This window comes from Heterobasidion irregulare (assembly GCF_000320585.1).
Source record: "Heterobasidion irregulare TC 32-1 unplaced genomic scaffold scaffold_03, whole genome shotgun sequence".
In the NCBI taxonomy this organism is placed as follows: domain Eukaryota; kingdom Fungi; phylum Basidiomycota; class Agaricomycetes; order Russulales; family Bondarzewiaceae; genus Heterobasidion; species Heterobasidion irregulare.
The window spans coordinates 2794579-2821131 of record NW_009258199.1 but is presented as its reverse complement, the minus strand read 5'-3'; the positions used below and the strand labels follow the sequence as shown (position 1 = coordinate 2821131).

Below are 26553 nucleotides of genomic sequence, written 5' to 3'. Positions count from 1 at the left end.
TCATCAAACCTTATTATCTCGGCAATGCCAGCATATAGAGACCGTCCCTCGACGGCTTCCACTTTCCGGGATCGGCACAAAGTTGAAAGGGTACACATCAGCCATGTTTCTCGCCAGCCGAACTGCCTCGTACGACACCGAGCCGACCACATCGCCGGTAACACAGTGATCTGAGCCGCGGTGGCTACTCAGAGCTTCTCGTCTAGGTCAAGATGCACAGATAGAGGTTTGAGCTGACGATTTCGAAGCTACGCAGGTGAGCTTATGATCGTGATCAGTTGGTGACGAATAGACTTCTAGGTCCTAAAAACAGATTCTCGACATAGCCTGGCCTCATCGAATCACTTGTTGGTCCCAAGCACCGAGGCGCTATATTGTGAACGGGTCGTCTCGTTTAAGTCATATACTTGATTGATCGTTTTTTCATTTGTTTCCTGTTGGAACATGTGGCTTTATGGAACATATCACAATGTAAGTACTCTAGAATACTCTCATACTATACTGATTCCTAGCGGTACGACAGGAAGCTTATTGTTGGCATGTGCACCCTAGCGACATAAACGCTAGCTGTGACAGAAGTCAGGCTAGCTTCACAGATCCTTCTCGAACGCCAGATGTCGGCCCTGAGGACTAGCGGAGCATGCAACATGAGCACACCAAATATTTATGTACATGGGCGCACTAATGTTACATAAATAAGGATTGCCTACTTCTTCAGCACCTGCAACCTTCGCTCCTCTCTCAATTTCTGCAAGCGCCACTTATCTTCTCGTCTCCAGCCCGTATCCTTTTGATCCTTCACCATGTTTCGTCTCCAACGGTTTGTCGTCCTCGCTAGCTTATTGGCTTCCGGCGCGCTTGCGCTCTCCTCGCAGGGGCCCACTGCCCCCCTGCAAATCGTGAACAAGGAGATCGCTCCCGATGGCTACCAGCGCAAGTAGGTTCACAGTGTTGGGCGGTTGTCCTTTTCTAAACTTTTTTGCTTTTCCAGCACGGTCCTTGCGAATGGCGAATACCCAGCCCCTTTGATCAAGGCAACCAAGGCAAGCCATCGCTCATTCGAAGATATTAGGGATGCCATGAAAAATTCTATCATACCAGGGCGACCATTTCCAAATCAACGTGACCAACTCACTGACCGACTCCACCGGAATGGAGACGGCTACCTCGATTGTCAGTGCACTTCCTATTGAATCAGTGAACTCATTTCTTATGTCTTCTCTCGTGTTGAGTAGCACTGGCACGGTCTATCTCAACATGGGACCAACTGGGCCGATGGCGTTTCCTTCGTCACCCAGTGTCCTATCGTCTCTGGAAACTCATTTGTATACAGCTTTGATTCGCAGGGACAGGCTGGCACCTGGTGGTACCATTCTCACTTGTCCGCCCAATATTGTGACGGCTTGAGGGGGCCTCTTGTCATCTACGATCCTAAAGACCCTCACGCCGACCTCTACGACGTGGACGATGGTTTGCCTTCGATTCTGCTTCGCGAGCGTTTCACTGAGTTGTTTTATGGCACGTTAGACACCACCGTCATCACATTGGGAGACTGGTACCACTACCTGTCCAAAGACGCTCCGCCAGCCCCGTATGTGCTCTCATCTGGGATGATTATTTCATGCCCTAAAACACGTTCGAATCCGAATCAGGCAGGCGAGTTCGATTTTGATCAATGGTCTCGGTCGTTACAAAATGGGGCCAACTGGCGCCGATGCACCGTTGGCTGTGGTGGGAGTGGAGCAAGGGAAACGGTCAGTAGAAATGATCCCATTCCGACGGCCGAGTACTCATCCAGCACGGCAGCTATCGCTTCCGACTTGTGTCCATTTCTTGCGATGTCGGGGTCGATTTCTCGATCGACCAGCACAAGATGACTATCATTGAAGCCGATGGAAGTAACACCGAGCCACTAGATGTGGATTCGGTTACCATCCTTACCGGTATGCATGGATCATTTTATCATAAAGCTCTCTCATCTCTATTCTCTTAGGTCAACGCTACTCCGTCGTGGTAAGCTCTAGTCGTTCGACCACGGAGCATGAAAATAACTGATATATCGATGCGATTTTCCTTAGGTCGCCGCGAATCAGCCTGTTGACAATTACTGTAAGCCATCTTATAGAACCTCGTCCATGAATGTACTTGCATTGAGAGCGATCAGGGATCCGTGCGCAGCCCGCGTCTACTGCTATCCAAGGATTTGACGGTGGTCGGAACTCGGCCATCCTTCGGTACCGTGGTGCCCCTAGCACGGATCCTAATACGACGTTTGTGGATGCCACTTCGCCTATGGTCGAGACCAACCTCCACGTATGTCTCTCCTGATTCAGCTACGAAAGTCTGATTATTCTGCCTACCAGGCGCTCGATAATCCCTCTGCTGTATGTATCTAACTTCGTCATGATGCCGAGTAGTAAAAACTGACCTCATGTGGTGAAGCCTGGACAACATGTTCCAGGAGGTGCAGATATCAACTACACATTGGATGTGTCATTTGTATGTTAAAATACGCTGGTACTCGTTCTTGAAGGTATCTGATGAGCTACGAATCTCTCGTAGAGCGGCGGCTCTTTCACGGTGAATGGGACAAGCTTCGAGGCCCCTTCTGTTCCAGTCCTGCTCCAGATCATGAGTGGTGCGAAGCAACCTTCGGACCTTCTTCCTAAGGGTAGCATCTATGGCCTGGAGCCCAACAAGTCTGTCGAACTTGTCATCCCCGGAGGTGTTCTCGGTGGTCCGGTAAGCCCAATTCATTCTACTTGCTGCACATTATCTCATGATTATACCTCCAGCATCCCGTCCATCTCCACGGTGTAAGCCCCTTATGTCTTGTATGGCTATCAACAACACTCATCGTGAGCTGCAGCATTCGTTCTCGGTCGTGCGTAGTGCCGGCAGCGACAGTTACAACTGGGACAACCCCGTCCGCCGTGATGTCGTCAGCATCGGCTCCCAGGACACTGACCGTACCACGATTCGGTTCTTCACCGACAATACCGGCCCGTGGTTCCTTCACTGGTGAGCTGATCCCCACACACCTTCAACAACAGAATGCTGCGGCTGAACGTGCATTGCAGCCACATCGACTGGCATCTCACTGCGTAAGGATCAACCCCTCTCTTGCTGTAGATGTAGTCTCACAGTTTACAGTGGTTTTGCGGTCGTCTTTGCTGAGGATGTTGCGGACACAGCCAGCGTCAGCCCAACTCCTGGTGCGCCCGATTTAACCAGGATTTCTTTCGATCACGCAAAACTTATTCCAGCTCATTTCGTGACAGATTCTTGGAATGACCTCTGTCCTGCTTACAACGCTGCGGAAAACAAGGCCAAGACCAACACGGCCCCGAAGAAGCTTACGCTCTCTTGAACGTCGCTGGTCGGCGTTGCGGTTGTTGAGGACATCAAACAGAAATACTACCGCGAGTGGATTAATGCGTATCTTGTTATCTTATATCCTATATATACTCAGAGAGTTCCAGCTCCAGTAATTGTTTCCAAATAGATCCTATCAAACCGCCGCTACTCAAAGTCCGAGGAAGTGGATTTGAATTGTCCATTGGTCGTGATGCGTGAAGGCCTACCTGACTGCGGTCCCGGATGCGCGAGTCAAACGTACCTTGGACCATATCGTTCCTCGCGACGTGAATTATGCTTTAGTCTTTGAGTTCGTTTCTCCTTTTGGAATGAGCGTGGAGTGGATGACTCCCACCCAAACCCAACGGCAGAATGGCCACGGCACCGTCCGGCCATCGGCATCAGCCCTTTGATCTCGATCGGGTCCGCAATGCCAAACTTCCAAGTCACTCTGGAGCGGTGAATTGGGAAGCCAGGGCGATATATTCCAGTCAGTACCAATCATGTCCGATGTGTAAGAAGAAACAAGAGAGCGTGGGTTGCATCGCGATGCAGATCGTATAGAACAATGTCCAGTCCTCTTCCTCACGCTAACCTCCTGACACGCAGCGGCACCTTCGTCCCCTCCTCCCCTTCGATTGCAGGGCGCGGCAAGATCGCCACCTTCGTCTTGATCTTCGTATCGGGCCCGTCACGCAGCTCGAACGCGAAATTCCGCACCAGCACAGACAACACCGCCTAAAACGCGTGACAGGAAAATCACAAACGAAACAAAAGGGTCCATTCAGTACGTACAGATCGGCTGCCCCCGCACGCTCGCTCGCACGTACCTTGAACTCAGCCAGCGCGAAGTTCTTCCCGATGCACATCCTAGGCCCATCGAAGAACGTGAGTAAATGGCGGTGCCCCGCCAGCTCGCGCGCGCGCGCCGCGGCGGGGTCGTCGCCGGCGATCCACCGCTCGGGCTTGAACGCCTTGGCGTCCGGGCCCCAGACGTCCTCTGAGAGGTGGATGGCGCGAATCGGCACGGTGACGATCATCCCGTGCGCGATCGCGATGCGGTCCGTCATCGTGCCGTCTGCTGCGCGCGTGGGCGTGCTCAGGGGCACCACGTCGTCTTCCATGGCCTGTCGCAGGGGCGGTCAGCCAGGCGTGAAAGGTGCACAGGCAGTGTGTGTGATGGTTCGTACGACGCGGTTGACTTCCAATACCGGTGGGTGCGTCCGCAGCGTCTCGTGTACGATCGCGTCGAGGTACGGCAGGCCGTTTGTCAACTGCTCCCATGTGGGATCGACTGCGCCGAATTGGGCCAACTCATCTCGGAGCTTCGTCTGGATTTCTTGGTTCTTCGATAACTCGATCAGTGCCCACTGTATCAATTAGCACTGTCAGTCTTGTGTTGCAATTGGGAAAGAACAAGCAGAATAGCGCACGGTGAGGCTGACTGACGAAGAGATATGGTCAGAACAGGCTCGACAGATGGAGAGAAGGGAGCGAGACTCACTGGAGGTTGTCTCGTATCCTGCCAAGATCATGACTTTCATCTGCAGCTCGCGATATTGTAATTTGCGTCGCCGTGCACGATACAAACAACTCACCTGCGCCATGACCTCGTCCTGAGTGATCACCTCCTTCTTTCCCTCCGCTCTCACTGTTCGTGACACCGCTGAGCTCTGTTCCTTGCCACAAGCACAAACAAGGCAACGCACACAAGAGCCCTATGACCGACCTCTCCAGGTCCTTCTCCCCCCCTGCCTTGCGCGAGCGCTCGAGCATGACGTCCGCAATCTCGCCCATACTCCGGTTGAGCTTGCGCACCATGCGTCTGCGGTACGTCGGGATCTTCATGAGCCACGGCACCACCGGGGCAAGCACGAACAGGATCCCCTGCAGCGTCGAAAACACGCCATGGCCAAAGGCATCGAACACCGCCGCGACGGTCGGCGTCTCGCCCCGCAGCGTGCTGAAGTCGTGCGCAAATCCGGCGAGGCCGATGCTGTCGAGCCTGCGCGCATCCGGTCAAGTCACAGAGAAGAAAAGTATCAGCGGCGTCGCTTACGAGACGTGGTTCATCCTGTAGCATAAAGGGGTGAGATAGATCTAGTCGAAGCGGCGGTCGAAAGGAGATACCAGGTCTGGACCTCGATCACGCTCTCGCCCGTCGTCCCCGCTTCTATGAAACCGTCCCAAGCGGCCTTGACCTATTTCAGGACCCGAGGTCAACGCGTACCTCGATAGAAGAAACTACCGGATCAACCTTGTACCCAGCGTCGAAGAAAATTGGGGTCAGCTGCCGGATGGTGACGTTGCTGAACGCAGGAGTGAGGGTTTTGCGCTGGCGTTTGTGGGAGTCCCCATCGGCCCACAGGAGTCCCTTCCCGACCTATCATCGCCGCGGTGGAACGTAGCACCGGTCGCATTAAGAGAGAAAGTCACGTGTGCACTCACCAGATCCTGGATCGCGAGCTTCGACAGTTTATTTTGGACGTACCCGTATGTGTCCCGCGCGCAGAAGTGCGTGATCGCCTTGGGGTCCATGAGTATGATCCTGCGCGTGCCGAATGCGGCGGGCAACGCGTACACATAGCCGTGCGCGCGCGACCAGCCGTCATACATAGACGCAGAGTCGGACGCAGCTCGCAAGATACGGCCAAAGCCGAAGAGCCAGCCCGGCGAAGGTGGGCCGGAAAGCTGCGTTGTGTGCGCACGTCTGCGAAGGATCTTGAAGAGCTGCGAGAGCCCGACGATGGTGAGGAGAGAAAGTAGGAGATTGGCAGGCGTGATGAGAGTGCCAAGGGAATCAAGGGAGGGGCGCATGCTTGAAAGCCTGACACGATGAAGTGGGAGGATTTGGGCTACTTTGTCTGCGTCCATACAAGTTTATATATGGATGCAGTCTTCTGGCGGCTATACCCCGCATCGATGTCGTTTGTGAGAACGTACGAGGGCCGGTTTGTCACTGGTGGTTACGAGATGGGCTGCTGCGAGGCGGTGGGAAGCGGTGGGAAACTATTAGCGCGCTTGGCAGAGACGTTTGTTGGCTGAAGGTCAGTAACGAGGCTTACCGTCGGAACTGCTTAGAGGTCCGACGGGTTCAGTGGTAGATGATCTGCGCACTCGGTCAGATCGCCTGACAATGACTGCGATGACGGTGCTGATGACAATAAAAGAGCTTCGAACTGGTAGTCATGCAGTCATGCTTACCTCGGAAATCCTGTGCAGCATGACCCAAAAGACAAAACAGTATTAAGTGCTGCAAAATGCTCTGGGAACTTGCACACCAGCAGACCATATGTGGCACGTGCATGGGGTGTGTTCAAGAACTGCTGCCGTAGCATTGCGTCACACCGAGGCCAGCCGCTGGGCAAGTCAGCGCTGTGGATTGTTTTAGCAAAGAGAATACATGGCAGTGGAGAAAGACTCCAGTCTGCGGTGCTGAAGTGTGTAACCATCAAAGTCAAAAGAAAAGTAACCTGGCCATGAAGGATCCCATCAATCCCATGATGTGTGCCACAAAGGCATGTCCCCGCAGTCTATGGACGGCCCGGGGCAGTCCGAGGCGCCACTGGTGGAAAGCCGGGCCGCCCCGAGGCTGGATGTCCGCCGAGACCGGCGACCGTCGTCCGGCGTCCTTTGTGCCCTCGCACCACGCGCACGCACCTCCTCCCGGCCGAGAGACCTCCAAAGGTACGCTCCCGCTTCGCCTCTCTTCCTTGCCTCCCATTTCCTTCGCGCTCACATCTCCTCCACATCCCCTGTTCCACACCGCTATGCCTCCCCAGCACTGTCGCCAGCTCGCAGATCGTCCGCGATGGACCTTGCACGGCCGCCAAATTCGCCACCACTCCAGTCCATGCACGTCAATGCGTCGATGCATCCCCATCCACACGCACACGCTCACATGCAGCAACAACAGCAGCAGCAGCAACAGCAGCAGCAACAACAACAACAACAACATCCGACATCGCCAGTCGGACCTCCCATGATGTACACGAACGATAACTCGGGCGCCGATCTCAGCAACGGTCACCACGTCCCTGTGCAGATGGTGGGTCCGCACCAAACCGAAGAGCTCTATAAGCGTTCTGTGATGCTGGTGATATGGTATAAGGTGAGCTCCGACTTTTTACCCCCCTTTATTTCATTCTTGGATTTGTTCTGCTGCAAATGGGCGTCTGCACCGGTCGGTTCGTGTGGTACGCATGTGTGCATAAAACACCGTGGACATCCATATGGGGTCGATCATTTTGTTTGCTATCTCAAGAGGAGAAGGTCCATTGCGTCCATATCTTGCTCAATTTGTCTTAGCACGAGCGATCTCGGTGAGATCAAAAGCGACCTCATTAACTCCTTAGGCACTTGAATGAGGCCTTTTTGAAGCAACAGACATGCCTGTTTGATTGTTTGCGGTCCATCGGCTCAGGATCGCCTGTCACTTCACTGAACTCTTCTCGCTGATCAATGACGACGTACTGACCAATATTCCGGCCCGCCAGGCTCACACTACGCCCCTCCGCCTCCTGCACCCATTACCTACCTTCCCCTTCCTCCAGCTATCGCTTTTCCCCTCCCTGCTCAGCTCTCTCTCCCTCACCCAAAACTCCTTCGTCGATGCCTACAACCCGCTGCTTCGTCAGTGGGAGCAGCACACCACCAGCACCGTCCGCCTCGTGTACAGTGAGCAGCGCATTCTCTATCGCCTCCGGCGCTCTCTCCTAGAGGGTCTCTCCGAGGACGAATGCCCCGGCATTCAGGAAGAAATCGCCATGCAACCTGCCAGTGAACAGCTCCAGCCCCAGCGCCTCGTGCATGGCGCCGCCGGTCCAATGCCTGCGGTGAACAGCAACGGCCTCAAGCGCCCTGCGCCTCCATCCGACCCTGGTGAATCCCCCGTGCCTCCGCCCAAATACTACGTCGCGGACATGTATCGCAGCAACCCGCAGGGACCGTACGCAGTCCCGATCCCCATCCCGCAAGGATATCCCCAGGGTCTGTCGACCCCAAAGCAGCAGCCGCAACCACAGCCGCAAGTCCACCAAAACGGGGCCGGCGGAACCCAGCCGCAGACCCCCGGTCCCGCCGGCAGACAGCAACGACAGAACGGCGCGATGAAGCCCCCGGGCCCGGCCCCAGCCCCGGTCTCGGCGCCGTACGCGTATCCCCAAAACAACATGTACGGCGCCCCGCCTCCACAAAGCCCCCCTCAGCCCGTCCAAAACATGGGCGCCATCGCAGACGCGAACGGGAGCGCCATGGCGCTGCCGTCCGCGGACACACTGCCGCCGCACTTGCGCACGCCGCACGCCGTGCCGGCGCCGATCCCGTACCACCCGCACCCGCCGCTGAAGCGCTGGCCGAACGACTACACGGTGAGCGAGGTCGCGGCGGGGTTCCGGCAGATGGATGTTCTGGTGGGGACGCAGCCGACGACGACGCAGCGCGCGGCGTTCGAGCGCGTGTTCGGGTGCCGGTACGTGAAGAGCACGGTGTGCCGCCACCGCGGCGTGTGGCGCCGCGCGCGAGAGGACGTGCGCGCCGCGTTCGAGCACATGGGGCGCGACGAGCACGCGGTATGGGGTGAGTTCGTCCGGCGGGTGGAGGGGAGGGCGTCGGGGCTGCAGGGGTCGCCGCGCGCGGGGCATGGCTTGACGGAGGGGATGGTGCACATGCAGGGGCACGTCATACCGGGGGGGATGCAGGGCATGGGGCACGGGACCGTGTCGCAGCACCTGATGAGGAGGGAGGAGGAGGAGAGCCCGGAGGAGGCGGTGATGGGGTCCTTGGGTCCGCCGCCGGAGCACGAGGCGCCGCCGAATCAGACGGGCATGCTGAACGGATCTGGGCGTGAGTCGTGACCATCTACTTTGCGCAGGAGATGTGTTAACGGTTTTTGATCTACAGTGCCACAGCAGCAGGAAGCGTCGCAGCAGGTGCATCCGCAGCAGCAGCAGCCCGGTGGTATGCTTTCTGCTCTACATGGTGGAAGTTGTGTTGATTTTCGCTCGTGTGCCAGGGAATCATGTGCAGCCGTACGATCCGTCGTTGACGAATGCACTGGGGGGCGGCGAGCAGCCGTGACGTTCGTGATGTATATCTATGTACCACGGTTTTTTTCTGGGTTCTTGGGTTCTTGGTTTGGCATCCCCCTGTTGTTGTCACATACTGATCTGTGTCGATCTGTTGCTGTTGTTGTCAATCAAAGCTGTACCGATTCTCTATGTTTCTCTCTCTCTCTCTCTCCACTCAGGTGTGTGACGCTAAGCATGGTTTGAGGATGGTCGCGGAGATCGAAATGTGTCAGGTCGCGATCAAGCCTCTTACTGCGTGCACCGCAGGGGTTTTCCCGGGATAAACCGTGGATAAAACAATGGATATAGATAAAGTTTTTGTTCCGGTTTATTCACTAAAACAAGAACTTAAGGTTTATCTGATATTTATTCACGTCTCATAATTATTGAACAAACCTTGAGTTTGTGTTTCGGTAGTTTCCGTGGATAAATCCAAACAAAAACTTTATTCATATCTAGGGTTTTATCCACGGTTTATCCTGGGAAAAACCTCGCAGTGCACGCAGTGTCTGGACCCGCATGGACCTACACTCTCTATGTACACGCTCAGTTTCGTTCGCGGCACATATCATGCGCAGACCGAGGAGCGGCTAGGAGAGATTCTGGATCTCCCGCGATATTTGCACGTTGAGCTGCCATCGTCGGAGCGCCAGCACGTTTCTATCGACCGATGCTCGTCTCGAGGCAGGTACGGTTCCATCCAGTTGATGATCGTGCGCTCAATGAACTTATGTGTTGTAGTCTGATTATTACTTTTAGATGACCGTCATTGAGGCGCTCATGATCGTGGGATGAGGGCCCGATATCCCATGATCCCGTTGGGAGCCTGCAGGTGGCGTATACAGAGCGCAAGAATGATGGCCAGCATAATGTCGCTTGTCAATTAATAAGCAGAATTGCCGAACTACGGAACTCGGTATAGTTCGAGCGTAGCGTTTTGCAGGTAAGCTATGAAATCGGGAAAGAATACTAGGATGCGACCTGTACCCTTGCTGGACCGTGATGACGCGCTCGAGGTTCATATTTTCCGCCACGAAGTCTGCTATTTCCACGACTGATTGGCATTTGACTTCTGCAAACCAAAGATGTTGGCAATATCACGCTCAGCGGAATTTCGGGAGCGTCGCACTCGTGAGACTGGTCATTCGTTCGACTCAAAAAAAACAGAACTGGCTCAATACTGGTACAAGAGGCCGTCATCGCGCCTCATACGTGAGATCGAGCACCCTGCCTTCTTGACGCTCAACTGGACAACCCTGTTCGCGTTCATGGCCTCCATCGGCGAGGAGACGTCCACCGGGGCATATGAACGGTGTACGACGCGTGGTTGGTAGCGCTTGCGAGGATCCAAAGACAGGAGCAGAGCGGCCAAGCAGAAGAAGGGTGCGGAGTGATGCAGTAAGCTAGCCCCCCAATTCAGCACACCAAGAACTTCACAGACGTTCCATGAGCGGCGTTTTAACTCGCCTCCGGACCCTGGTCGGGTGGGTGTTTGACGGTGCTGCAAGGTGGCCCCTGCTGTCAGTGATCTGGAAAGGTGAAGCGGTGAGGTGACGACTCACGCTATAGGGCTCATGAGAGGACGAAGGATCGTCTGGAAAGGTCCCGAGCACGACTATAATCTCAAGTTGATCCTTTCAGAGTCTCCCTCGATGCCTCGCGGTCTGTACGGTAACCAGACTCTGATCAGCCTCGAAAACCTTCCAGCCTGTCTGCTCCGGCCCCGCGCGCTTGCTGCCTGGACGAGACTTGATAAAGGGTCAGACCTGTATCTAAGGCGGAGGAGAAAGAGATTGTCAAAAACATTACGCACAAGAAGACGCTCAAAACGCAAGAGGGTGCTCAAGAGACAACGAGCCCTTCGGTGGCCCTGTCACTGCCACTACGCTTTTGTATCGCGAGGCTCGCTAGAGGATGCACATGCAAACAAGCGCAAGGTACGACCAGGTGGGGGGAGGCAAAACAGCTTTTCTCCATCAGTCTCATATTTTCCCTCGACCATTGACGCATGAAAGATATAACGATGGGATACATGGGCAGGCCATTGACATCGCAGGTAGGAGACTCGGGCCAGTGGGCCACCCAACCATCGAACGGCGAGAAACGTGCGCCGGAGCGCGCAGGGCTGTTGGCTTCCAAGAAAATAGTCATGCGATGCTGCGGAGATAAAGATCAGTGTGGAAAGAATCCCTTCGCCTGAGTGTTCTGGCCCCAGGAGGAGGAGCCGACCTCGCCATCGTGGTGGCGGCAGCAAATTCACGATTCCCATTGGACGGCGGGTAGCGTGCGGTGATCGGGGTCTGTACGGCACGTGCGTGTTCGTTCTGGTCTGATTTGAAATTCAGACCCAGCCAGGCGCCACAAGGGCGGCCCTCTCGTTTGTTCACCGCGAGTCGATGCAGGTTGCAGACGGGAACTTGCTCGAGGTCTTTTATTATATCCTCCCTCTTTGAATTTTTTTGTCTGATACCGGCTGGTGCTACACGGCTATGCGCTGTAAAAGAACCGCGGGAGAACAAAAGAGCGGGTGGGCTCGCCTCCTCGCGGTCCGTGCACAGGCGCCAGTTGCCATCGGCTGTGGGTCCATTGTACTGATTCCTTATCCTCTCCACACGCCTCCATCACGTTCCGAATCCGCCCGGCGGAGTGCCAATCTCATTCCCTTGTCTCGAAGGCGTGACCGCCACGGCGTCCTGTATATAAGACACCCTCCCATGGCAGTTTCCCTCCATCGCCTCTTCTCCCTCTACTGCCACGATCCTCTCGGTGCGCATGTGCCCATGCCACCCACTCCGCATCCGCTCACACTATCCGCCACTAGTGGCCTCGACGGAGGCAATTCTCCATGCCCATGCCTCGTCAAGGGCGTGTGGCCCACCTACCACGGCGTACGTATGTCGCCGTCCCTCTCCTCGCTGACGGTGCGTAGAATATATATAACATCGCCGGCAAGTCCACAATCCTGTGGCATGGATCAACGATAATAGTCATGACCCACACTCACATGGGCATGGCTCAGTTAGCGAGGGTCCTAGCACGGTACGTCGCTCATCACCTCATCTCTCCAACCTTGTCCTCAATGACGTCTCTCCCTCAGACCCACGCATATAAGCGTACAAAACTCAAGACAATATAAAGTACGTCCATCTGCTTCTTATCGAATTTTGTGTTCACATGGGCACGCATGGCTGGCAGAATAAAGAAGGATAATGGGAAATATGTACGTCCATCGCCCCTCGCTCTCGTACTCTATGCTCATTCGCGGCCCTGTCCTTTCAGATGCCTCCACAAGGGAGATGACAGGAATCCAATACAAGTGTGAGTTCGCGATCCTCCGCCGTTCCGACGACGTCTGTTCTCACCCGTTTCACTCCCCTCTAGATAGATGCCATCTGGTGGCTTTCGAGCCCGTCCCTCGGGGCGGCCTGCGCTGCATTACACACGGGAGGTCCAGCTCGCGCATCGGTTAGATCCCGTTGTAAGACGCTCTCCGCTTGCAGGGTGCGGTCGGGCCCCACCGTCCCAAGGCTAGGGAAAGCCGGGTGGTATTGGAGCCGGTGCCTTCGGGGCCGCGTGACCGCCCCCGGTGGACCCACCTTGGTCGACGGGTGAGCTATGGAGAGTCGTGGGTCTGGCCTCTAGGTGGCGGCAAGGGCATCGGTGGTTGCAGTGGCGGGGCCTATATGACCTCGCGCTGTGTCCCAGGCGTAAGTACGTGCCTTAGCTGCGAAACACGCCGGGTGGGCACCGGTTGTGGGCGGGCACGCAGCCGTTTTTGTTTTTTTAGCAGGTTCTATATCCCGGGGTTGGAAGACGACCCATCTATACGCACGGGTGGGATCCGAGTGCGGATGGGCTCGCATTCCCCAGGTGCCGCAACACTGCGGCACCAGAATTTTTTCCTCCCTCTCGCCTTCGGGCGAGGCTTTTTACTCCCCTCTAGGTTCTTCGAGTGGCTGTTGGATTGCACCGCGCTGGCTCACAATGAGCGAGCGAGGATGCAGATCGACGGATGCAGGCGCCGCGTCGTCTGCGCCGGTGAGTCGTTTGCTTTTCTCATGTAATGGCGCTGATGGATGTAGACAGTCCGCCGAGCAAGCCTTCTGTTTCACCTCCATTCACCGCTCTCGGTCGGCGAGCTGGCTTCTGTGTAGACCTCTGGGAGCCCTCGGGCGACGTTCGAAGCGGCCGTGGAGATGCGATGATAGCCTTTAGCTGTACCATCTTCTCATAGTTCGTTTGGAAATGATCACATCGCATTTTGGCACAAAGAGCGGCATTGAGCGGGACTTGAGCGCCGACGATTCTGTGCTTAGATCGTCGGCGCTCGAGCTAATTTCTCGCCGAAGATACGAGCGCGATCCTGGTGCTCACATCATAGATATCGTCGAACGTGAAAGAAGTATGGTGGAGCTTGCCCTCTCTCAGGTCTAAGCAGAGAGCTATGCTCATCGCCGGGATGGTTAGTAGAGGTACTACGCCACCAAGCCACCACCGCTATCGCATTGGCGCAGAGTAGTGGTCGTACGTTGCTAGGTCTCGATGAGCATCAACGGGGCCACACCCACTTCCGTTTCGAGGCGACGAGAGCGAACGGTGAGCGCTGGCTAAGTTCGCACGGGATCAGCGATAGCGCACCAGAGCGCGACAACGCGCCCGATGAGAGCACAGAGGTGGATCTTCCGCATGACCTCCTCTCGAAGCACGGAGCGCCGTCGGTACAAGTCGTAGCGTCTGCGAGCGGATTGTCGGGATCATCCCGCAAGGCGACAATGTAGCTGAAAACGAAGCGGTCGTCGCGGCGTCCGGTCCACGCACCACGCGCTGCTCGCATCTCACCCTGCACGACGTGCTCGGTCTCGGAGCCACACACTCGAAGCTGTTTCCGGCCTCGGCACGGCAGAAGCAAAGGGGCTTAGGGTTGCCTGGAAGACTATCTGATGGGCCGCCATTCCGTCCGAGCTGGGAGCGCGTAGGCCGGCACTACGGCGCGCGCTCGAATGTCCGAGAAGGTGCTTTATTTTAGGTCGGGATGTGGGGGGACGAGCGAGCTCGCAGGGCAACCACAAGAGTGCGGGATCGAGCCTCGGCGTCAGGATGCCGATGCGGCTCGCCGTCAGCGCAGTGTGCTGGGCAGTCTGGCCGACGCTGTGCTCGACATGGAGCTTTGTGGGCACGGTCGCGTTTCCTTTCTGTGTTCGCGACGTACAGGAGCGTGCGACCACGGGCTGCGTGTGAAACCTGGCTTCGAAGCTACGCTGTACCGGCAGAGTGGGGCTGTCTCTGTGATGGTCCAGTCTAGTCTACATGCGACTCTCAACGGTGCTGCTGACTAATGCTCGCGGCATCTCTCGCTCGTCCTCCTCCTCTCTGATCTGCCTACTCCTCCGGTTTGGCTCTGCTTCTCGAATAGAGACGGCGGCCTCAGGGCCAGTAGTGCAGTGCTGCTCGTTCCTGTAGGTCAGCCGCAAGTCTCGGGCAGACGCGGTTAGGGACGCAGAGACATGCGCGTCGGAGGCTGTGGGAACGCCGATCGACGCCTACCGGAGGTACCCATATAGGCAACACTTTCCCACGGGACGCGTCGCGTCCTTCTTCGCCCAGCTCGTTCCGTCCTCCCCGTTCGCCCCTTCGTCAGCGACCAAACACACTTTGCCGCGCTGCATCCAGTAGGTTCTGCCCGCGAGTGTGGCGACGGACACGGGCTGACCTGCAGGCATCTATAAAAGCCCTGCGCCATGGCTGACATGGACGACGAATGCGACTCTGCGTCTGCCATGAGCACCACCAGGCGATTCAAAGACCCGATACATGACTATAGTGCGTGCCCCGGTCCATCTCAACCCAGCTTTCGCGTACGTACTGACACCCGCGATACTTGGATCTTCATGAACGCCGTTCATGTGCGACACGCAACACGCTTCATAGTCCCCCTTGCGCCCGAGGTTTGCGCAGTAGTAGACACGTACGCGCCCATACCCCCACCCCCACCCCCACCCCCCACGCACGTCCCTTGCTGACATACATCGCCCAGAAAACACTTCCAGCGTCTCCGCAACATCAAGCAGCTCGGGACCTCGTACTACGTATGGCCCGGGGCATCCCACAACCGCTTCGAGCACTGTCTAGGTCCGTGCTCCGCAGCTGCCTCGCCCCTTCCGCGCGTGCTCACGGACAGACTGCGCGGCATCCTCCCACGCGCCCACTATGAATAGGCGTCGCGCACCTGGCGCGTCTCATGACCGAGCACCTCCAGAAGTCACAGCCCGAGCTCGACATCACCGATCGCGACGTCCGCTGCGTCATGCTCGCCGGCCTGTGCCATGACCTCGGACACGGGCCCTGGAGCCACGTGTGGGACAGCATGTTCATCCCCCGCGCGCTGTCTGTCCCCGCCCCCGCCCGTCTCGCGCGACGCCGCTGACCCGACGACCCCGTTTACAGGAAAGGCAAAAAGTGGAAGCACGAGGACGCGTCGGAGATGATGTTCGACGACATGATCAGGCAGTACGACCTGGGCATCTCGGAGCAGGACGCGACGTTCATCAAGGCCCTCATCGCGGGCGACAAGACGCGCTGCGCGTGCGTGTTTCTCCGCGTGATGCCCCTCCCCCCCCCTTCCCGATCTTGATCGCATGCGCGCACATCTGCAGAGACACCCTCGAGAAGCCGTTCTTGTTCGAGATCGTCGCGAACAAGCGCAACGGCATCGACGTGGACAAGTCGGTACTCCCACGTCGACTCTGACCCGTCTCTCGACCGACCCTGGCTCTCACACAGGTTCGACTACATCGCGCGCGACTCCAACGCCATCGGCGAGCGGGGCAACCTCTCTCTCAGCAGGTCCGTCCAGACGCACGCGCGCGTGTCTGCTCGACGCAGCTCACACCTCTACAGGCTCATCGACTCGTCCAGAGTCGTCGACAACGAGATCTGCTTCGATATCAAGGACGCCAACCAGGTCTACGAGCTGTGCTACACGAGGGTATGTGGCCCCCTGCCTACTAGTGCGCGTGCGCGTCGAGCTGACGCGCGCCGAAACAGTTCAGCCTCCACAAGCGCATCTACCACCACAAGACCGGCACGTATCCGAGTCTCTCTCTCGTAGTCTGACTGGCATGCTCACCACATGCCAAACGTCGCACAGCCAAGGCGATCGAATTCATGATCATCGACGCGCTCCTCGCTGCCGATCCGTACATGAAGATCGCAGAGTGCATCGAGCAGCCGAGCGAGTACATCTCCCTCACCGACGACATCATGCCGTTCATCGAACGCACGAAGGACCCCGTGAGCGTCCCCCTCCCTCCCGCTGCGTGGCGGTCACCGCGACGCACTGGCCCCTGACGCCGCCCTCCCCCCGCCGCAGGAACTCGCCGAGTCGCGCGCGATCTTCGCGCGGATCCGCGAGCGCGACCTGTACAAGTGCGTCGACTACAAGGTGTTCGAGTGGGGCATGCACGACCTCCTCCAGGCGGAGGTCACCGCGGCGGCGATCGTGCGCGAGGCGAAGCGGCTCGACGCCGCCGCCGCCGCCGCACGCGCGGCGCAGTCGAAGGACATCGCCGCGCTGCAGGCCAGGGACGTGATCGTCTCGCTCTCGCAGATGCACCACGGCATGGGCGAGGACAACCCGCTCGACTCGGTCAAGTTCTACTCCAAGCGGAACCTCGACCGTACGCACGCCCGCCCGCTCCTCGCGCGCGCCGCCCCTGAGTGCAGTTCGCTGACCGCCGCCGGCGCTTCTAGGTTCTCAGCACGCCGGGCGCGGCGACCTGTCCATCCTGATGCCCGCGAGCTTCGGTGAGGTCCTCCTGCGCGTGTACACCAAGGACACACGGTGCGCGCCCCCCTCCCCTCCCGCCGCTCGGCCCGCCGAGCCCACCGCTGACCACCGCCGCGACCCCACCCACAGCTACTTTGGCATCGTCCAAGCGGGGTACCGCTCCATCATGCAACAGCTCCGCGACCGCGCCGCCGCCGCCGCCGCCGCCCTCGTAGCCGACTCCGTCCCGCCCTCGCCGATGATCGCCGCCACCGAGCTCGAGCTCCCGCTCACGCCGTCCACGCCGCCGCCGCCGCCGCCGCCTCTGTCACAGTCGTCCAAGCCCCGCAAGCCCTTTTCCCGCGTCGCGAGCCGCAGCGGCCTGTTTCCCGCCGGCGGCGGCGGGGGTGCAGCGGGTGCGGGTGCGGGTGCGGGTGCGGGTGCGGGTGCGGGTGTGGGTGTGGGTGCGGGTGGAGGAGGCACGCCGCTGGAGTCGTCGCCATCGTTTGGAGACGAGAACAAGTTCATGACGGTCGATAAGGACTATGGGCGGCGCGTCCTGCCGGTGCCGGGGTCGCCGACGCGCGAGGGCCGCGGTGGCGGTGGCGGTGGCGGTGGCGGTGGCATTGCAGGCGCAGGCGCAAGCGCAGGTGGAGGCGCGGAGAGGATGCTGCGCTCGGGTAAGCGCGCGCGGGAGCTGGAGCCTGCGAAAGGTGAGAAGGAGAAGGGGAAGGGGAAGGAGGGGGAGAGGGAGGGGGAGAGGGAGAGGGAGAATGCGCAGGAGAGTGAGAAGGATGCGGGGCCGGGGCCGGATCGGGGCCCGGCGAGGAAGAGGCGGGCCGTTTGACGTGCTTGGGTCGGTGCGTGGATCGACGCCGACGTGTGAGGCCGTGGGCTCGTAGGCGGTCATCGCGTGGTCGTGGTCGGTACCAGGCTGATATGTCTTGCTCTCGCTCGTGGCCGTGGTCGTGGTCGTGAAGGGTCGTGTTTGCGTTCATCTGTACAGTCTTGCCCGGCTGCTAACCCATCTCTCGCTGACCGTTCTCGTAGATACGCATGCTGCTCGTGTGGATGGACGGAAGTACTAATTATAATCTCTGTAGCATACTTCGCTTTGGCTTCGGCGCTGGCTTTGGCCGTCTGCGGTGCTCGCCTCATCTTGGCAGACTCGAGCCGGGCTCGCGCGCATGGGGATCTCGGGGGCCTGCAGGGAGGCCTCGCGAGCCGCGCCGGGAGATCGCACGCTTGCGCGAGTGGACGAGTGAATTGGAGAGGGGGAGGGGGAGGGGGAGTCGAGGGCGGGCACGTCCCCCGCCGCCGTCGTGGGCGCGGACCCTGCTGCGAGATCGGCGCGCCGGACGTCGCGCAGATGCGCGCGCTATAACGGGTAGTTTATTTGTGCGGGGGGGGGGGGGGGGGGGGGGGGGGACGGCCGCCGTGAGGCGCGCGAGGCCTGAGACTGGTCTGAGGGGCGTGGCGTGGCGTGGCGTGGCGTGGCGTGGATTCGTGCGGCGCGCGTCTTGGGGCGGCGCAGGGAGCGGCAGATCGCCGGGCGGACGCATGCGGCGTCTAGTCGTAGAGAGCATCGGACTTACACGCACCGCGACGCAGTGCCGCGGCGAATTTCGGATCGCCGGCGCACGTACTATACTATCATCCATCGCATCGCTCCCCGAGTCGAGGGACGAGGCGGGACCGCGCAGATGGGGTGTGGAATATCCTGGCATTGTATGAATATGAATATCGAAGGCTGATGCCCAGCACTAGCACTAGCACTAGCACTAACAATAGCACACATACACCGCGAACGGCTGTGAGGCGTCTCGTAAAGCCGACTCCCGTGAACAAAAAAGCGAGAGCGGTTGAATCTACACCTCCACTGGGATCGTGCGCTCTCCCCCGATATAGCACCTCGACGCGCGGTGGGCGGTTGCCGGGCTGCGAGGGAATAAGCAGGGTTGCCCATGCGGTACGGTACGGCAGTGGCAGACTGGCAGACTGCAGCGCGCGCAGATTGCGCCGACGATCGCTGGCAGTGCCGGTGGCCGACCGCTAGGATCGGGAGGTGGATAGGATCGCTCGTCGCCGGGGTCCGTTCGCCTGACGCGCTCAAGTGCTACGAGGTGCTACAAGACGAACAGAGCCTTGGCAACGCCAGCCTCGCGCGTCGGCACAAACGACAAACAGCGAACGCGACTCGAGAGCAGCGTCCACCAGAGGCATATATCGACCGGCGACTTTAGGGCCGTCACTCTCCGGCTGGGCGCCTCGCCGCTCCTGCGCCTTGAACGCACGACGTCCGCGGACCTCCGCCGCTGTGTAGCCGCCCAAAATCAACGATGCTCATGTCTGACGCGCAGGGGTCACGCGACTCGGCGGGGGAGGAGCCCAGAGCCGGCGGGTGGGACTGAAGCCTCGAGGACGACCCACTGACGACCATCGCGGATCCCCAAAGCGGACGACACCGTCTGCCGAAACCAACGCCCGTCGCCCGTCGCTCGCACATTATCATCATCATCATCATCACTATTATCGTCGTCGTCGTCGTCGTCGCCGCGAACCGACATACGGAATACAAAAATACGGATACGGATACGGATACGGATACGGATACGGATACGAAACGCCAGCCCGTGGATTCTGAGCCATTACAAGCTGGTATGTTCTACTGATTACACTGATGCGCGCGTGCCGAGCCTGATGCGACATTTAAAAAGTAATGAAAAAGAAAGAAAAGAAAAGAAAAGAGAAGAGAACGGTCCGTGCTGGTGCTGGTGCTGGTGCTGGTGCTGATACTGCTATACTGCTATACTGACGAACGAAACCGACTGGCTCGCACCGAGTCCGATGCCGCGAATCCTCCCCCCCTCACCACATCGCCTCCCACATCCACATCCATTCACCTACCGCCACCGCCTCAGCCTCACACGATCATCTGCCCGACGTAAAACTGCCTGAGCGCCGCCAGCAACCGCCTCTCATGCTCGCGCCACACGCCCTGCACCTCCGCCTTCGCCGCCGCCCGCGCGTCGTGCCGCACCGACTTGACCGTCATCCTAAACGCCGCCGAGATCGGCCGGTGGTCCGACACGTCCGCCTCGTACCGCCGGTAGTGCAGCTGCTGCACGCGCGCGGGGTCCCGCGCGCGCCACAGCACGCGGTCGCACCACGCCGGGATCCGCCGCTTCTCCGACGAGTCGTACTCGGACGTGCGCGGGTCGTACTTGTACGTCGGCGCGAACGTGATCGGGCCCTCGGTGAAGGAGCGCAAGCGGAAGCCCGGGTTGAACTTCATCTCCTTGTGCAGCTGGTCGTGCACGAGCAGGGACGCGTACTCGTTGGCCTTGACGGCGGCGACGACGACGTCGCGCCGTTGGTCGATGCGGTAGTTCATGTCTCCGTTGAGCTAGACGCACGCCGTTCAGCATCGTGGCACGGGTTGGACCGGCGTGGACTCACAAAGACAATCTCGTGGTCGAGCACCATGGATCCGTCCCCGCCGCCGACATACGCCAAACCCTCTTCCAGCGCCTCCGTCGAAGGGAGCACGGCCTTTTCCTCGAGCATCGCCGCAACGTCGCCGTTCCGCTGACGCACGTGCGCCTGTCCAGCGGCCAGGTGGCAATTGATGAAGCACACCGACGAGTCGTCGATGACCATGCGCGCGACGATTCCGCCCTAAACCGCCAACCACGGCGAACGTCAGCCAACGACGCGCACTACGCGTAAACGCACAACGATTCACCTTGTTGCCGTACCGCCCGCCCATCCCCCGCTTGACGGTGGCGACAGCTACATGCCGCAACGCAACGCGTTCCTTCTGCTTCACGAATATACAACTGAACAAACCGACTAGGTTCTCCGTGTGTATGACCATGTACGGGGTATCGGGCGGCATCGCGAGCCGCACCGCCAACACGAGCCGGTCGTGCCACCGCTTGTACGAGCTCGAGACCTTCTCGGAGATGCCCCCGTCGGCCGCCTTCTTCTTGCCCATCAGCACGCTCTTCGCCGCCATCTTGCGGCTCTCGAGGTCGATGACCTCCTGCCACCCGAACGAGATGATGTCGGGCGAGTCGACGGTCTTGAGCACGTCGCTGAGGAAGTTGAGGTTGTCGGGCGAGCCAATGAGCGTGTCTGGCTTCGAGGCGTCGACGTTCCACGACACGATGAGCACGTTCATGTTGCGGAACGTGCTGAACGCCTTCTCGCGCTTGAGCATCTCCGTGTCTGAACGCATTCGGTGAGCAACCCGCAGAGACAGGGCGCATATATGCACGTATATGCACTCACCCATCCAGTCTGCGCCGAGCATGCCGTCCCAAAACTTGATCCTCTCGTCCCTACCAATGCTGATCACGCACAAGCGCCCGAGCTTGTCGATGCTGTACGGGTCGGCCTTGATGTCCACCAGCGGCAGTCCTGCGTGCGCGATCCAATTGTTCGTCATCACCCACGGGCGCGGCACGACGTCGTACGCCGCGATCATCCCGTTCCGCCCGCCCGCCCACAGCCGGTCGTTAACGCCCTCGAGGCTGACGATGTCCGACGCGGAGACCTTGATGACCTCCACGCAGACCGGGACGCCGTCCGCCGCCGCGAGGGACCAGATGCTGACGTGTCCGCCCTCGTGGCCGAGGTAGACGTGCTCCGGCTGCGACGGCACGACGGTGCCCGTGAGAACCGCGCCGACGTGCTCCGTCGGGAGGAGCGACCTGCCCTGGCTGCCCGGCGCGAACGGGTCGTACACGCGCACGATCGGCCCACGCGACGCGCCCACGGTGTTTGGCTCCTTCATCGACGTCCAGAGCTTGCCGCCGAAGACGCGCACGAAGGTCTGCTGGTCCGCGATGCGCGCGATGCGCGGCTGCGTGAACGCCAGGAGCGGGAAGCCGTCCCCGTCGCCGACGAAGAGAAGCGCCTTGCCGTTGTCGTCGAGCGTGATCATCGACGGGCCGTGCCGGAGGATGTGCGTCACGGCATGCGAATGCACGGAGAGCTTCATGCCGACGATCTGTCCGGTTTGGACGTCCAGCTCGAACAGATGGCCCTCCTTCGTCCCCAGCCAGATGTACCGTCCCTGATCGACGTCACTGCGCCACTCCATGCTCGTCACGCGCAACTCTTTGGTGAGCCCCATGTCTTTGCCGTCGAGGTTGAACATCGGCAGCTCGGAGAGGGCGAGGTTGAAGACCTTGACGTGGTGCAGAGTCGCGACCACAACCACGTGGCCCGCCACGGCGACCGCGCCCTTGTGCGCGAGGACGTGGATCTCAGACTCGGAGTGGGGATGAACGGCGATCGTCGGAGTGCGACGCGAGGAACGACTGGTGTCAGGCATAGAGTCGGCCAGCCTAGTTTTCGGGTCCTCTTCCTCTGATTCGTCAGAGGACTCGGATGTCATGCGGCGCGGAGGCGGGAGCTTGTCGCCCAACCCGATCGTCCGCATCGGCGGCGGCGGGAGCTTGTGGTTCCCGAGAGGCTTACGCTCGACGATGGGCGACGGGGCCTGTTGTTCGAGAAGCGACGGCGCACTCGTCGAAGGTACGTTCGTGTTCTCAGGTATCGAAGAATGTCTCACGGGAAGCTTTGGCGTCAATGGCTCTTCGGGTGCAGATGGACGGCGATTAGGGAGTGGTGGAGGAATGCCCGGGATGACTAGCTGAGAGGGCGGTTCTATTAGGGGTCCTGGGTTTGGAATTGTGGCGCCCTTGCGAGGCGGGGGGCGTGGAGGCACGGGGCGCGGAGGGGATGCAAAGACGTTGCTATTATTGCTGTGAAGGGAAGCTAAGGTGGAGCTGCTGGAGAAGGTGTTGGAACTTTCGAGCGAAGAGGACGATTCTTGTCTAGGGTGGTGGGTATGGGGATGATCATAAAAGGGGTCATGGGCTGCGGAAGATGCCTGGGAGTGCGCGAAAACTGTTTCTGAATCGGATTCTGTGTCTGAAAAGGTGGCAATATGGACGCGAGGGCTGGGCGGGGGCCGCGTGGGGGGGAGACGAGGAGAGAGGGGGGCATGGGCGTATGCAGAGGGCACAGGTGGCTTGGGAGGGCGAGGGGGCACTGCGGGTGGAACGTGGGCAGAAGATTCGGCATTGGATAAAACGTTTGGAATCTGAGCCTTGACAAGCGGACTCGAGGCTGGCGTCCTATCAAAGGCATATGTCAATATATGCGCGGCGCAGGATAGCTTGACAGCACGTCAAAACAGAATATATGCGCTTAAATAGCATTTTACTTCTGCTTGGGGTTAGATCGCATCTCGTACAAGACGGCGTGCGTTGGCACCTACTGTTAAAGTCGCGCCACTAGTGCTACAGGAAATGTCGAGATCATGGCATATATGCTCATGAAAAAACGTATAAAAGTAGGACGAGACGAAAAAACCAGGGGAAAGACCGAGTGTGATCGAGCACTCACGCAAACACGTTTCTCAACGACGCCACGCTCCCAATGGCGGGAGAGTCCGAGCTCTCGCCATCTAAGAGCACAGAAGGAATAGGGGGAGGCCGCCTGTCCGATAACCGTCTGATGGACGACTGACTGGACGTGGAGACATCGGAGGCATACCCAGAAGATGCGGCGTGCACCGGGACCGGACAAAGATGGGGGGAAGCAGAAGGAGAGGCAGAGGGTTTCGTTGCACGACTGGGCGGGGGAGGCGGGGGCCTCTTGCCCGCAGCTTTCAGGTCGGAAGAGGAGGAGGAGTTTCGGACATGGCGGGACGGGTCAAACGGGCTGGACGGCTCCTTTGGATTCGACGATGCCCGCGCGCGCGGGCTCGGCGTCTCCGCCGTGAGCAGATCGCGGGTGTCGTTACTGGGACGGTTGGGAGATGGCGAGGACGATGGAGAGGATGTGTCGAGGGCGAGTTGTTCGAATCTTGAGCGAAGAGTGTTGACGGCGGGTTGCGCGACTGTCTCGACGCCCTCTGATGTGGGCAGCGACATGGAGATCGTTCTATGATGCGCGGTCGAGGACCACTGATCGTGCAGACAGCACCGTGGTCATCACCTCGCGCGGCGGGCAGAGCGATGCAGCGTGCACGCGGACGCTGTTGAGTCGGCGTGGAGAAAGCAATGAAGAGGTCCGTCCTTGCGGAGTCTGAATCGCGCAGGCGCGTTTTCGTTCCGCTCCCCGCCACCGCCGTCGTCGTCGCTCCCAACGTCCTCGAAGGTGCGTTCGCAGCAGCCATCGACGTCGGTAGCAGGACTCACGTCGAACAGCATTTCTATCCAGGCCTTCGCACGTCTTGTCCGCCTCCCCACCAGCCCATGTAGCACACATCCGCTACATGCGCATCCTGCTTCGCTCTCTCGAACCGCGGTGCACCCTACTACGTCGTCCATCTCCTCCTTCACCTGTCCACATCCTCCCAAGACACGTCTCTTCGACCCTCCGCCTCGCCTCTACACCTGAACCAGACCACACCCAGCACCGCGCACGATGGAGTAGTGTCAAGCACCTCGAGTTCTCCGTCAAGAGACTGCTGGCTCTCGGCAAGCCCGACGACGCCCTTCGCTATTTCCACCTAAAGCTCAGCAGCATGGACGACGACCGAGGATCACGCGTCACCGCTTACGAAGACGCCATCTCCCTCTTTCTGCACTACTCTCGCTTCGACTTTGCGTCCGACCTGTACAAACAGATGTCCGAGGACCCCGTTCCACGGCTCCGTCCGTCTCCTCTGGTCGAAGCCAAGATGAAGGCCGTCTCCCATCTTCTAGAGAGCACGCCCCCGACCCTGCCTGATGCGCTGGCGCCTGTCCTCGCGCGCAGATCCTGTACCGAACGCGACCTGCGCGGCCTGATCGACTTTCTCGCGGGCACGCTCAACCTCGACCTGGCCACCATCACCAGCGTCGTCGAGCGATACGCCGACGCTCGCGGCGCCGACTACGAGCTCCACACGCCCACCGTCGACAAGCTCATGAGCCTCTCTCTCCGCGCCGGGAACAACGACGCCGCCGAAGCGTGGTTCGAGTCCCGCGCGGACAAGCCCTCTCCCCAGGAGCCCGCGTCCCCCGCGATGCTCTACACCACGCTCGCCAGTGAGCTCGCCGACAGCACCATCCAGAACTCCGCGCAGATCGACGCCGTCCTCGCCCGCATGACGAAAGCAGGCGTGGCGCCCGACCTCGCACTCTTCAACGCGCTCATCCGCGGCTCCGTCCGCCACCTCGACCTCCACAAGGCCTTCGCGCTCTACGACGCCCTCCGCGCCCAGCGCTCACTCGCCATGATGCCCGACGCGTTCACCTTCGGCAGCCTCTTCAAGGCCCTCCAGGCGCTGCACCACCGCCGCACCGCGCGCTACCGCCGCCTCAAGGCGCCCCCCAACACGCGCACCCCGCGCGCTCTCTTCCGCGAGATGCTCGAGTGCCACCTCGTGCGCGCCCTCGCCGCGCCCACGCAGGCACGCGCGGGCGGCGCGCGCGCGCTCACCACGTCCACGCTCGACGTCGCGCTGCGCGTGTTCATGCTCACGGCGGACTACCCCGCCGCGAGCGTCGCGCTGCGCGCGTTCGGCGAGTACGGGCTCGCGCCGGACGCGAAGACGTTCCACGTCGTCGTCGTCACGCTCATGGCGCACATGCGCGTCGACCTCGTGCGCGAGCACCCGCCGGGCGCCGTGCGCTGGATCGACCGCTTCCTCGGCGCAGACGCGGCCGCAGGCCTCCGCCTGGACGACATCTCGGACGAGCTCATCGACGACCTGCTCGCCTTCCGCCCGTGGCGGCCGCACCTGCAGGAGAAAGACGCAGACGCGCACACGCACGCGCACGCGCAGGCGGTGGAGCGCGCGCCCAAGGCCAAGTTCCCCGAGACGTTCCGCGTGCCGTCGCGCTTCGAGGTGCTCGGCGTGACCGCGGCGCCTGCGAACCCGCGGTGGGACATCCACCCGCTCACGCGGCTCCTGCGGCGCGCGATCCACGCGCGGCTGGGCGAGACGGGCCTGCGCCCCGTGGACGCGCTCGCGCTCGTGCTGGAGGACGCGGCGCAGGAGATGGCGCCCGCGCTGTCGCGCAGCCTGCAGAGGAAGCTGACGCGCGTCGAGCGGAAGCACGCGGAGCGCGTGCGGCGGCTGCGCGAGAGCGAGAGCGGGCGGAGGGCGGGGCCGACGGAGGGCGACGGGGGTGAGTGCGTGTCACGGTGCCGAGCTGTGGGTTGCTGACCCGCTGCGCGCAGGGATCGACTAGTGTTGTTGCGATCCGCCTGCGCTGTGGTTCATTCCCTTCACATGCTTTTCGGGGCCTGGAAGAGCCACCGCCATGCTCCTGGGATGCCTGCGATGCGTTTTACTCCCGGCACCGCAGTGCATCTACAACATCCGATACGCGTACCTCACCGTGCGTATCGCTT

General features: G+C 59.8%; 12 protein-coding genes across 12 annotated transcripts; 8 read left to right on the top strand and 4 right to left on the bottom strand.

The window, feature by feature from the left end:
• Positions 1 to 803: 803 nt before the first annotated feature.
• Positions 804 to 3370, top strand: lcc7 (laccase; the record flags this gene model as incomplete). The annotated part of the gene is made up of 17 exons (XM_009546292.1): positions 804 to 937; positions 992 to 1173; positions 1236 to 1297; positions 1347 to 1591; positions 1653 to 1754; positions 1807 to 1943; positions 1994 to 2013; positions 2079 to 2109; positions 2165 to 2313; positions 2364 to 2384; positions 2443 to 2499; positions 2563 to 2742; positions 2796 to 2816; positions 2870 to 3021; positions 3081 to 3104; positions 3154 to 3215; positions 3267 to 3370. The coding sequence occupies 17 exons, from the start codon at positions 804 to 806 to the stop codon at positions 3368 to 3370; spliced, it is 1683 nt and encodes a 560-aa protein (XP_009544587.1).
• Positions 3371 to 3818: 448 nt separating this feature from the next.
• cpm89 (cytochrome P450 monooxygenase 89) lies at positions 3819 to 6174 on the bottom strand (the record flags this gene model as incomplete). Its single annotated transcript, XM_009546056.1, has 10 exons — positions 3819 to 4095; positions 4188 to 4484; positions 4548 to 4727; positions 4862 to 4879; positions 4956 to 5008; positions 5067 to 5362; positions 5417 to 5431; positions 5488 to 5558; positions 5588 to 5740; positions 5806 to 6174. 10 exons carry the CDS (start codon positions 6172 to 6174, stop codon positions 3943 to 3945), a joined length of 1605 nt encoding a protein of 534 aa, XP_009544351.1. The 3' UTR covers positions 3819 to 3942.
• A 703-nt stretch (positions 6175 to 6877) lies between these two features.
• On the top strand, positions 6878 to 9435 carry HETIRDRAFT_103232 (uncharacterized protein; the record flags this gene model as incomplete). The annotated part of the gene is made up of 4 exons (XM_009546055.1): positions 6878 to 7405; positions 7854 to 9201; positions 9259 to 9315; positions 9371 to 9435. The coding sequence occupies 4 exons, from the start codon at positions 6878 to 6880 to the stop codon at positions 9433 to 9435; spliced, it is 1998 nt and encodes a 665-aa protein (XP_009544350.1).
• A 526-nt stretch (positions 9436 to 9961) lies between these two features.
• HETIRDRAFT_103231 (uncharacterized protein) lies at positions 9962 to 10220 on the top strand (the record flags this gene model as incomplete). Its single annotated transcript, XM_009546054.1, has 2 exons — positions 9962 to 10138; positions 10185 to 10220. 2 exons carry the CDS (start codon positions 9962 to 9964, stop codon positions 10218 to 10220), a joined length of 213 nt encoding a protein of 70 aa, XP_009544349.1.
• Positions 10221 to 12180: 1960 nt separating this feature from the next.
• Positions 12181 to 13696, top strand: HETIRDRAFT_382357 (uncharacterized protein). The gene is made up of 6 exons (XM_009546051.1): positions 12181 to 12464; positions 12523 to 12562; positions 12621 to 12645; positions 12705 to 12743; positions 12807 to 13463; positions 13508 to 13696. Exons 5-6 carry the CDS (start codon positions 13109 to 13111, stop codon positions 13657 to 13659), a joined length of 507 nt encoding a protein of 168 aa, XP_009544346.1. The 5' UTR covers positions 12181 to 12464; positions 12523 to 12562; positions 12621 to 12645; positions 12705 to 12743; positions 12807 to 13108; the 3' UTR covers positions 13660 to 13696.
• On the top strand, positions 12200 to 12409 carry HETIRDRAFT_234275 (uncharacterized protein; the record flags this gene model as incomplete). The annotated part of the gene is made up of 1 exon (XM_009546053.2): positions 12200 to 12409. A coding segment is annotated over one exon (210 nt), but the record flags the coding sequence as incomplete, so codon positions are not given.
• Positions 12722 to 13037, top strand: HETIRDRAFT_312169 (uncharacterized protein; the record flags this gene model as incomplete). Its single annotated transcript, XM_009546052.1, has 2 exons — positions 12722 to 12743; positions 12811 to 13037. The coding sequence occupies 2 exons, from the start codon at positions 12722 to 12724 to the stop codon at positions 13035 to 13037; spliced, it is 249 nt and encodes an 82-aa protein (XP_009544347.1).
• Positions 13697 to 13957: 261 nt separating the features above from the next.
• On the bottom strand, positions 13958 to 15145 carry HETIRDRAFT_103229 (uncharacterized protein; the record flags this gene model as incomplete). The annotated part of the gene is made up of 5 exons (XM_009546050.1): positions 13958 to 14028; positions 14064 to 14203; positions 14265 to 14728; positions 14759 to 14943; positions 15007 to 15145. The coding sequence occupies 5 exons, from the start codon at positions 15143 to 15145 to the stop codon at positions 13958 to 13960; spliced, it is 999 nt and encodes a 332-aa protein (XP_009544345.1).
• Positions 15146 to 15163: 18 nt separating this feature from the next.
• HETIRDRAFT_313664 (uncharacterized protein) lies at positions 15164 to 17515 on the top strand (the record flags this gene model as incomplete). The annotated part of the gene is made up of 13 exons (XM_009546049.1): positions 15164 to 15245; positions 15354 to 15390; positions 15460 to 15554; positions 15641 to 15829; positions 15875 to 16007; positions 16079 to 16147; positions 16206 to 16268; positions 16323 to 16410; positions 16470 to 16518; positions 16573 to 16715; positions 16795 to 17101; positions 17175 to 17265; positions 17341 to 17515. Coding segments are annotated over 13 exons (1521 nt in total), but the record flags the coding sequence as incomplete, so codon positions are not given.
• Positions 17516 to 18274: 759 nt separating this feature from the next.
• Positions 18275 to 19757, bottom strand: HETIRDRAFT_450115 (uncharacterized protein; the record flags this gene model as incomplete). Its single annotated transcript, XM_009546048.1, has 5 exons — positions 18275 to 18568; positions 18621 to 18910; positions 19000 to 19268; positions 19330 to 19505; positions 19563 to 19757. 5 exons carry the CDS (start codon positions 19755 to 19757, stop codon positions 18275 to 18277), a joined length of 1224 nt encoding a protein of 407 aa, XP_009544343.1.
• Positions 19758 to 19799: 42 nt separating this feature from the next.
• On the bottom strand, positions 19800 to 22321 carry HETIRDRAFT_382355 (uncharacterized protein). The gene is made up of 4 exons (XM_009546047.1): positions 21484 to 22321; positions 20936 to 21420; positions 20650 to 20868; positions 19800 to 20596 (listed from the first exon to the last, which is right to left on the bottom strand). The coding sequence occupies exons 1-4, from the start codon at positions 22295 to 22297 to the stop codon at positions 20114 to 20116; spliced, it is 2001 nt and encodes a 666-aa protein (XP_009544342.1). The 5' UTR covers positions 22298 to 22321; the 3' UTR covers positions 19800 to 20113.
• Positions 22322 to 24484: 2163 nt separating this feature from the next.
• Positions 24485 to 26365, top strand: HETIRDRAFT_312380 (uncharacterized protein; the record flags this gene model as incomplete). Its single annotated transcript, XM_009546046.1, has 1 exon — positions 24485 to 26365. One exon carries the CDS (start codon positions 24485 to 24487, stop codon positions 26363 to 26365), a length of 1881 nt encoding a protein of 626 aa, XP_009544341.1.
• Positions 26366 to 26553: the final 188 nt, after the last annotated feature.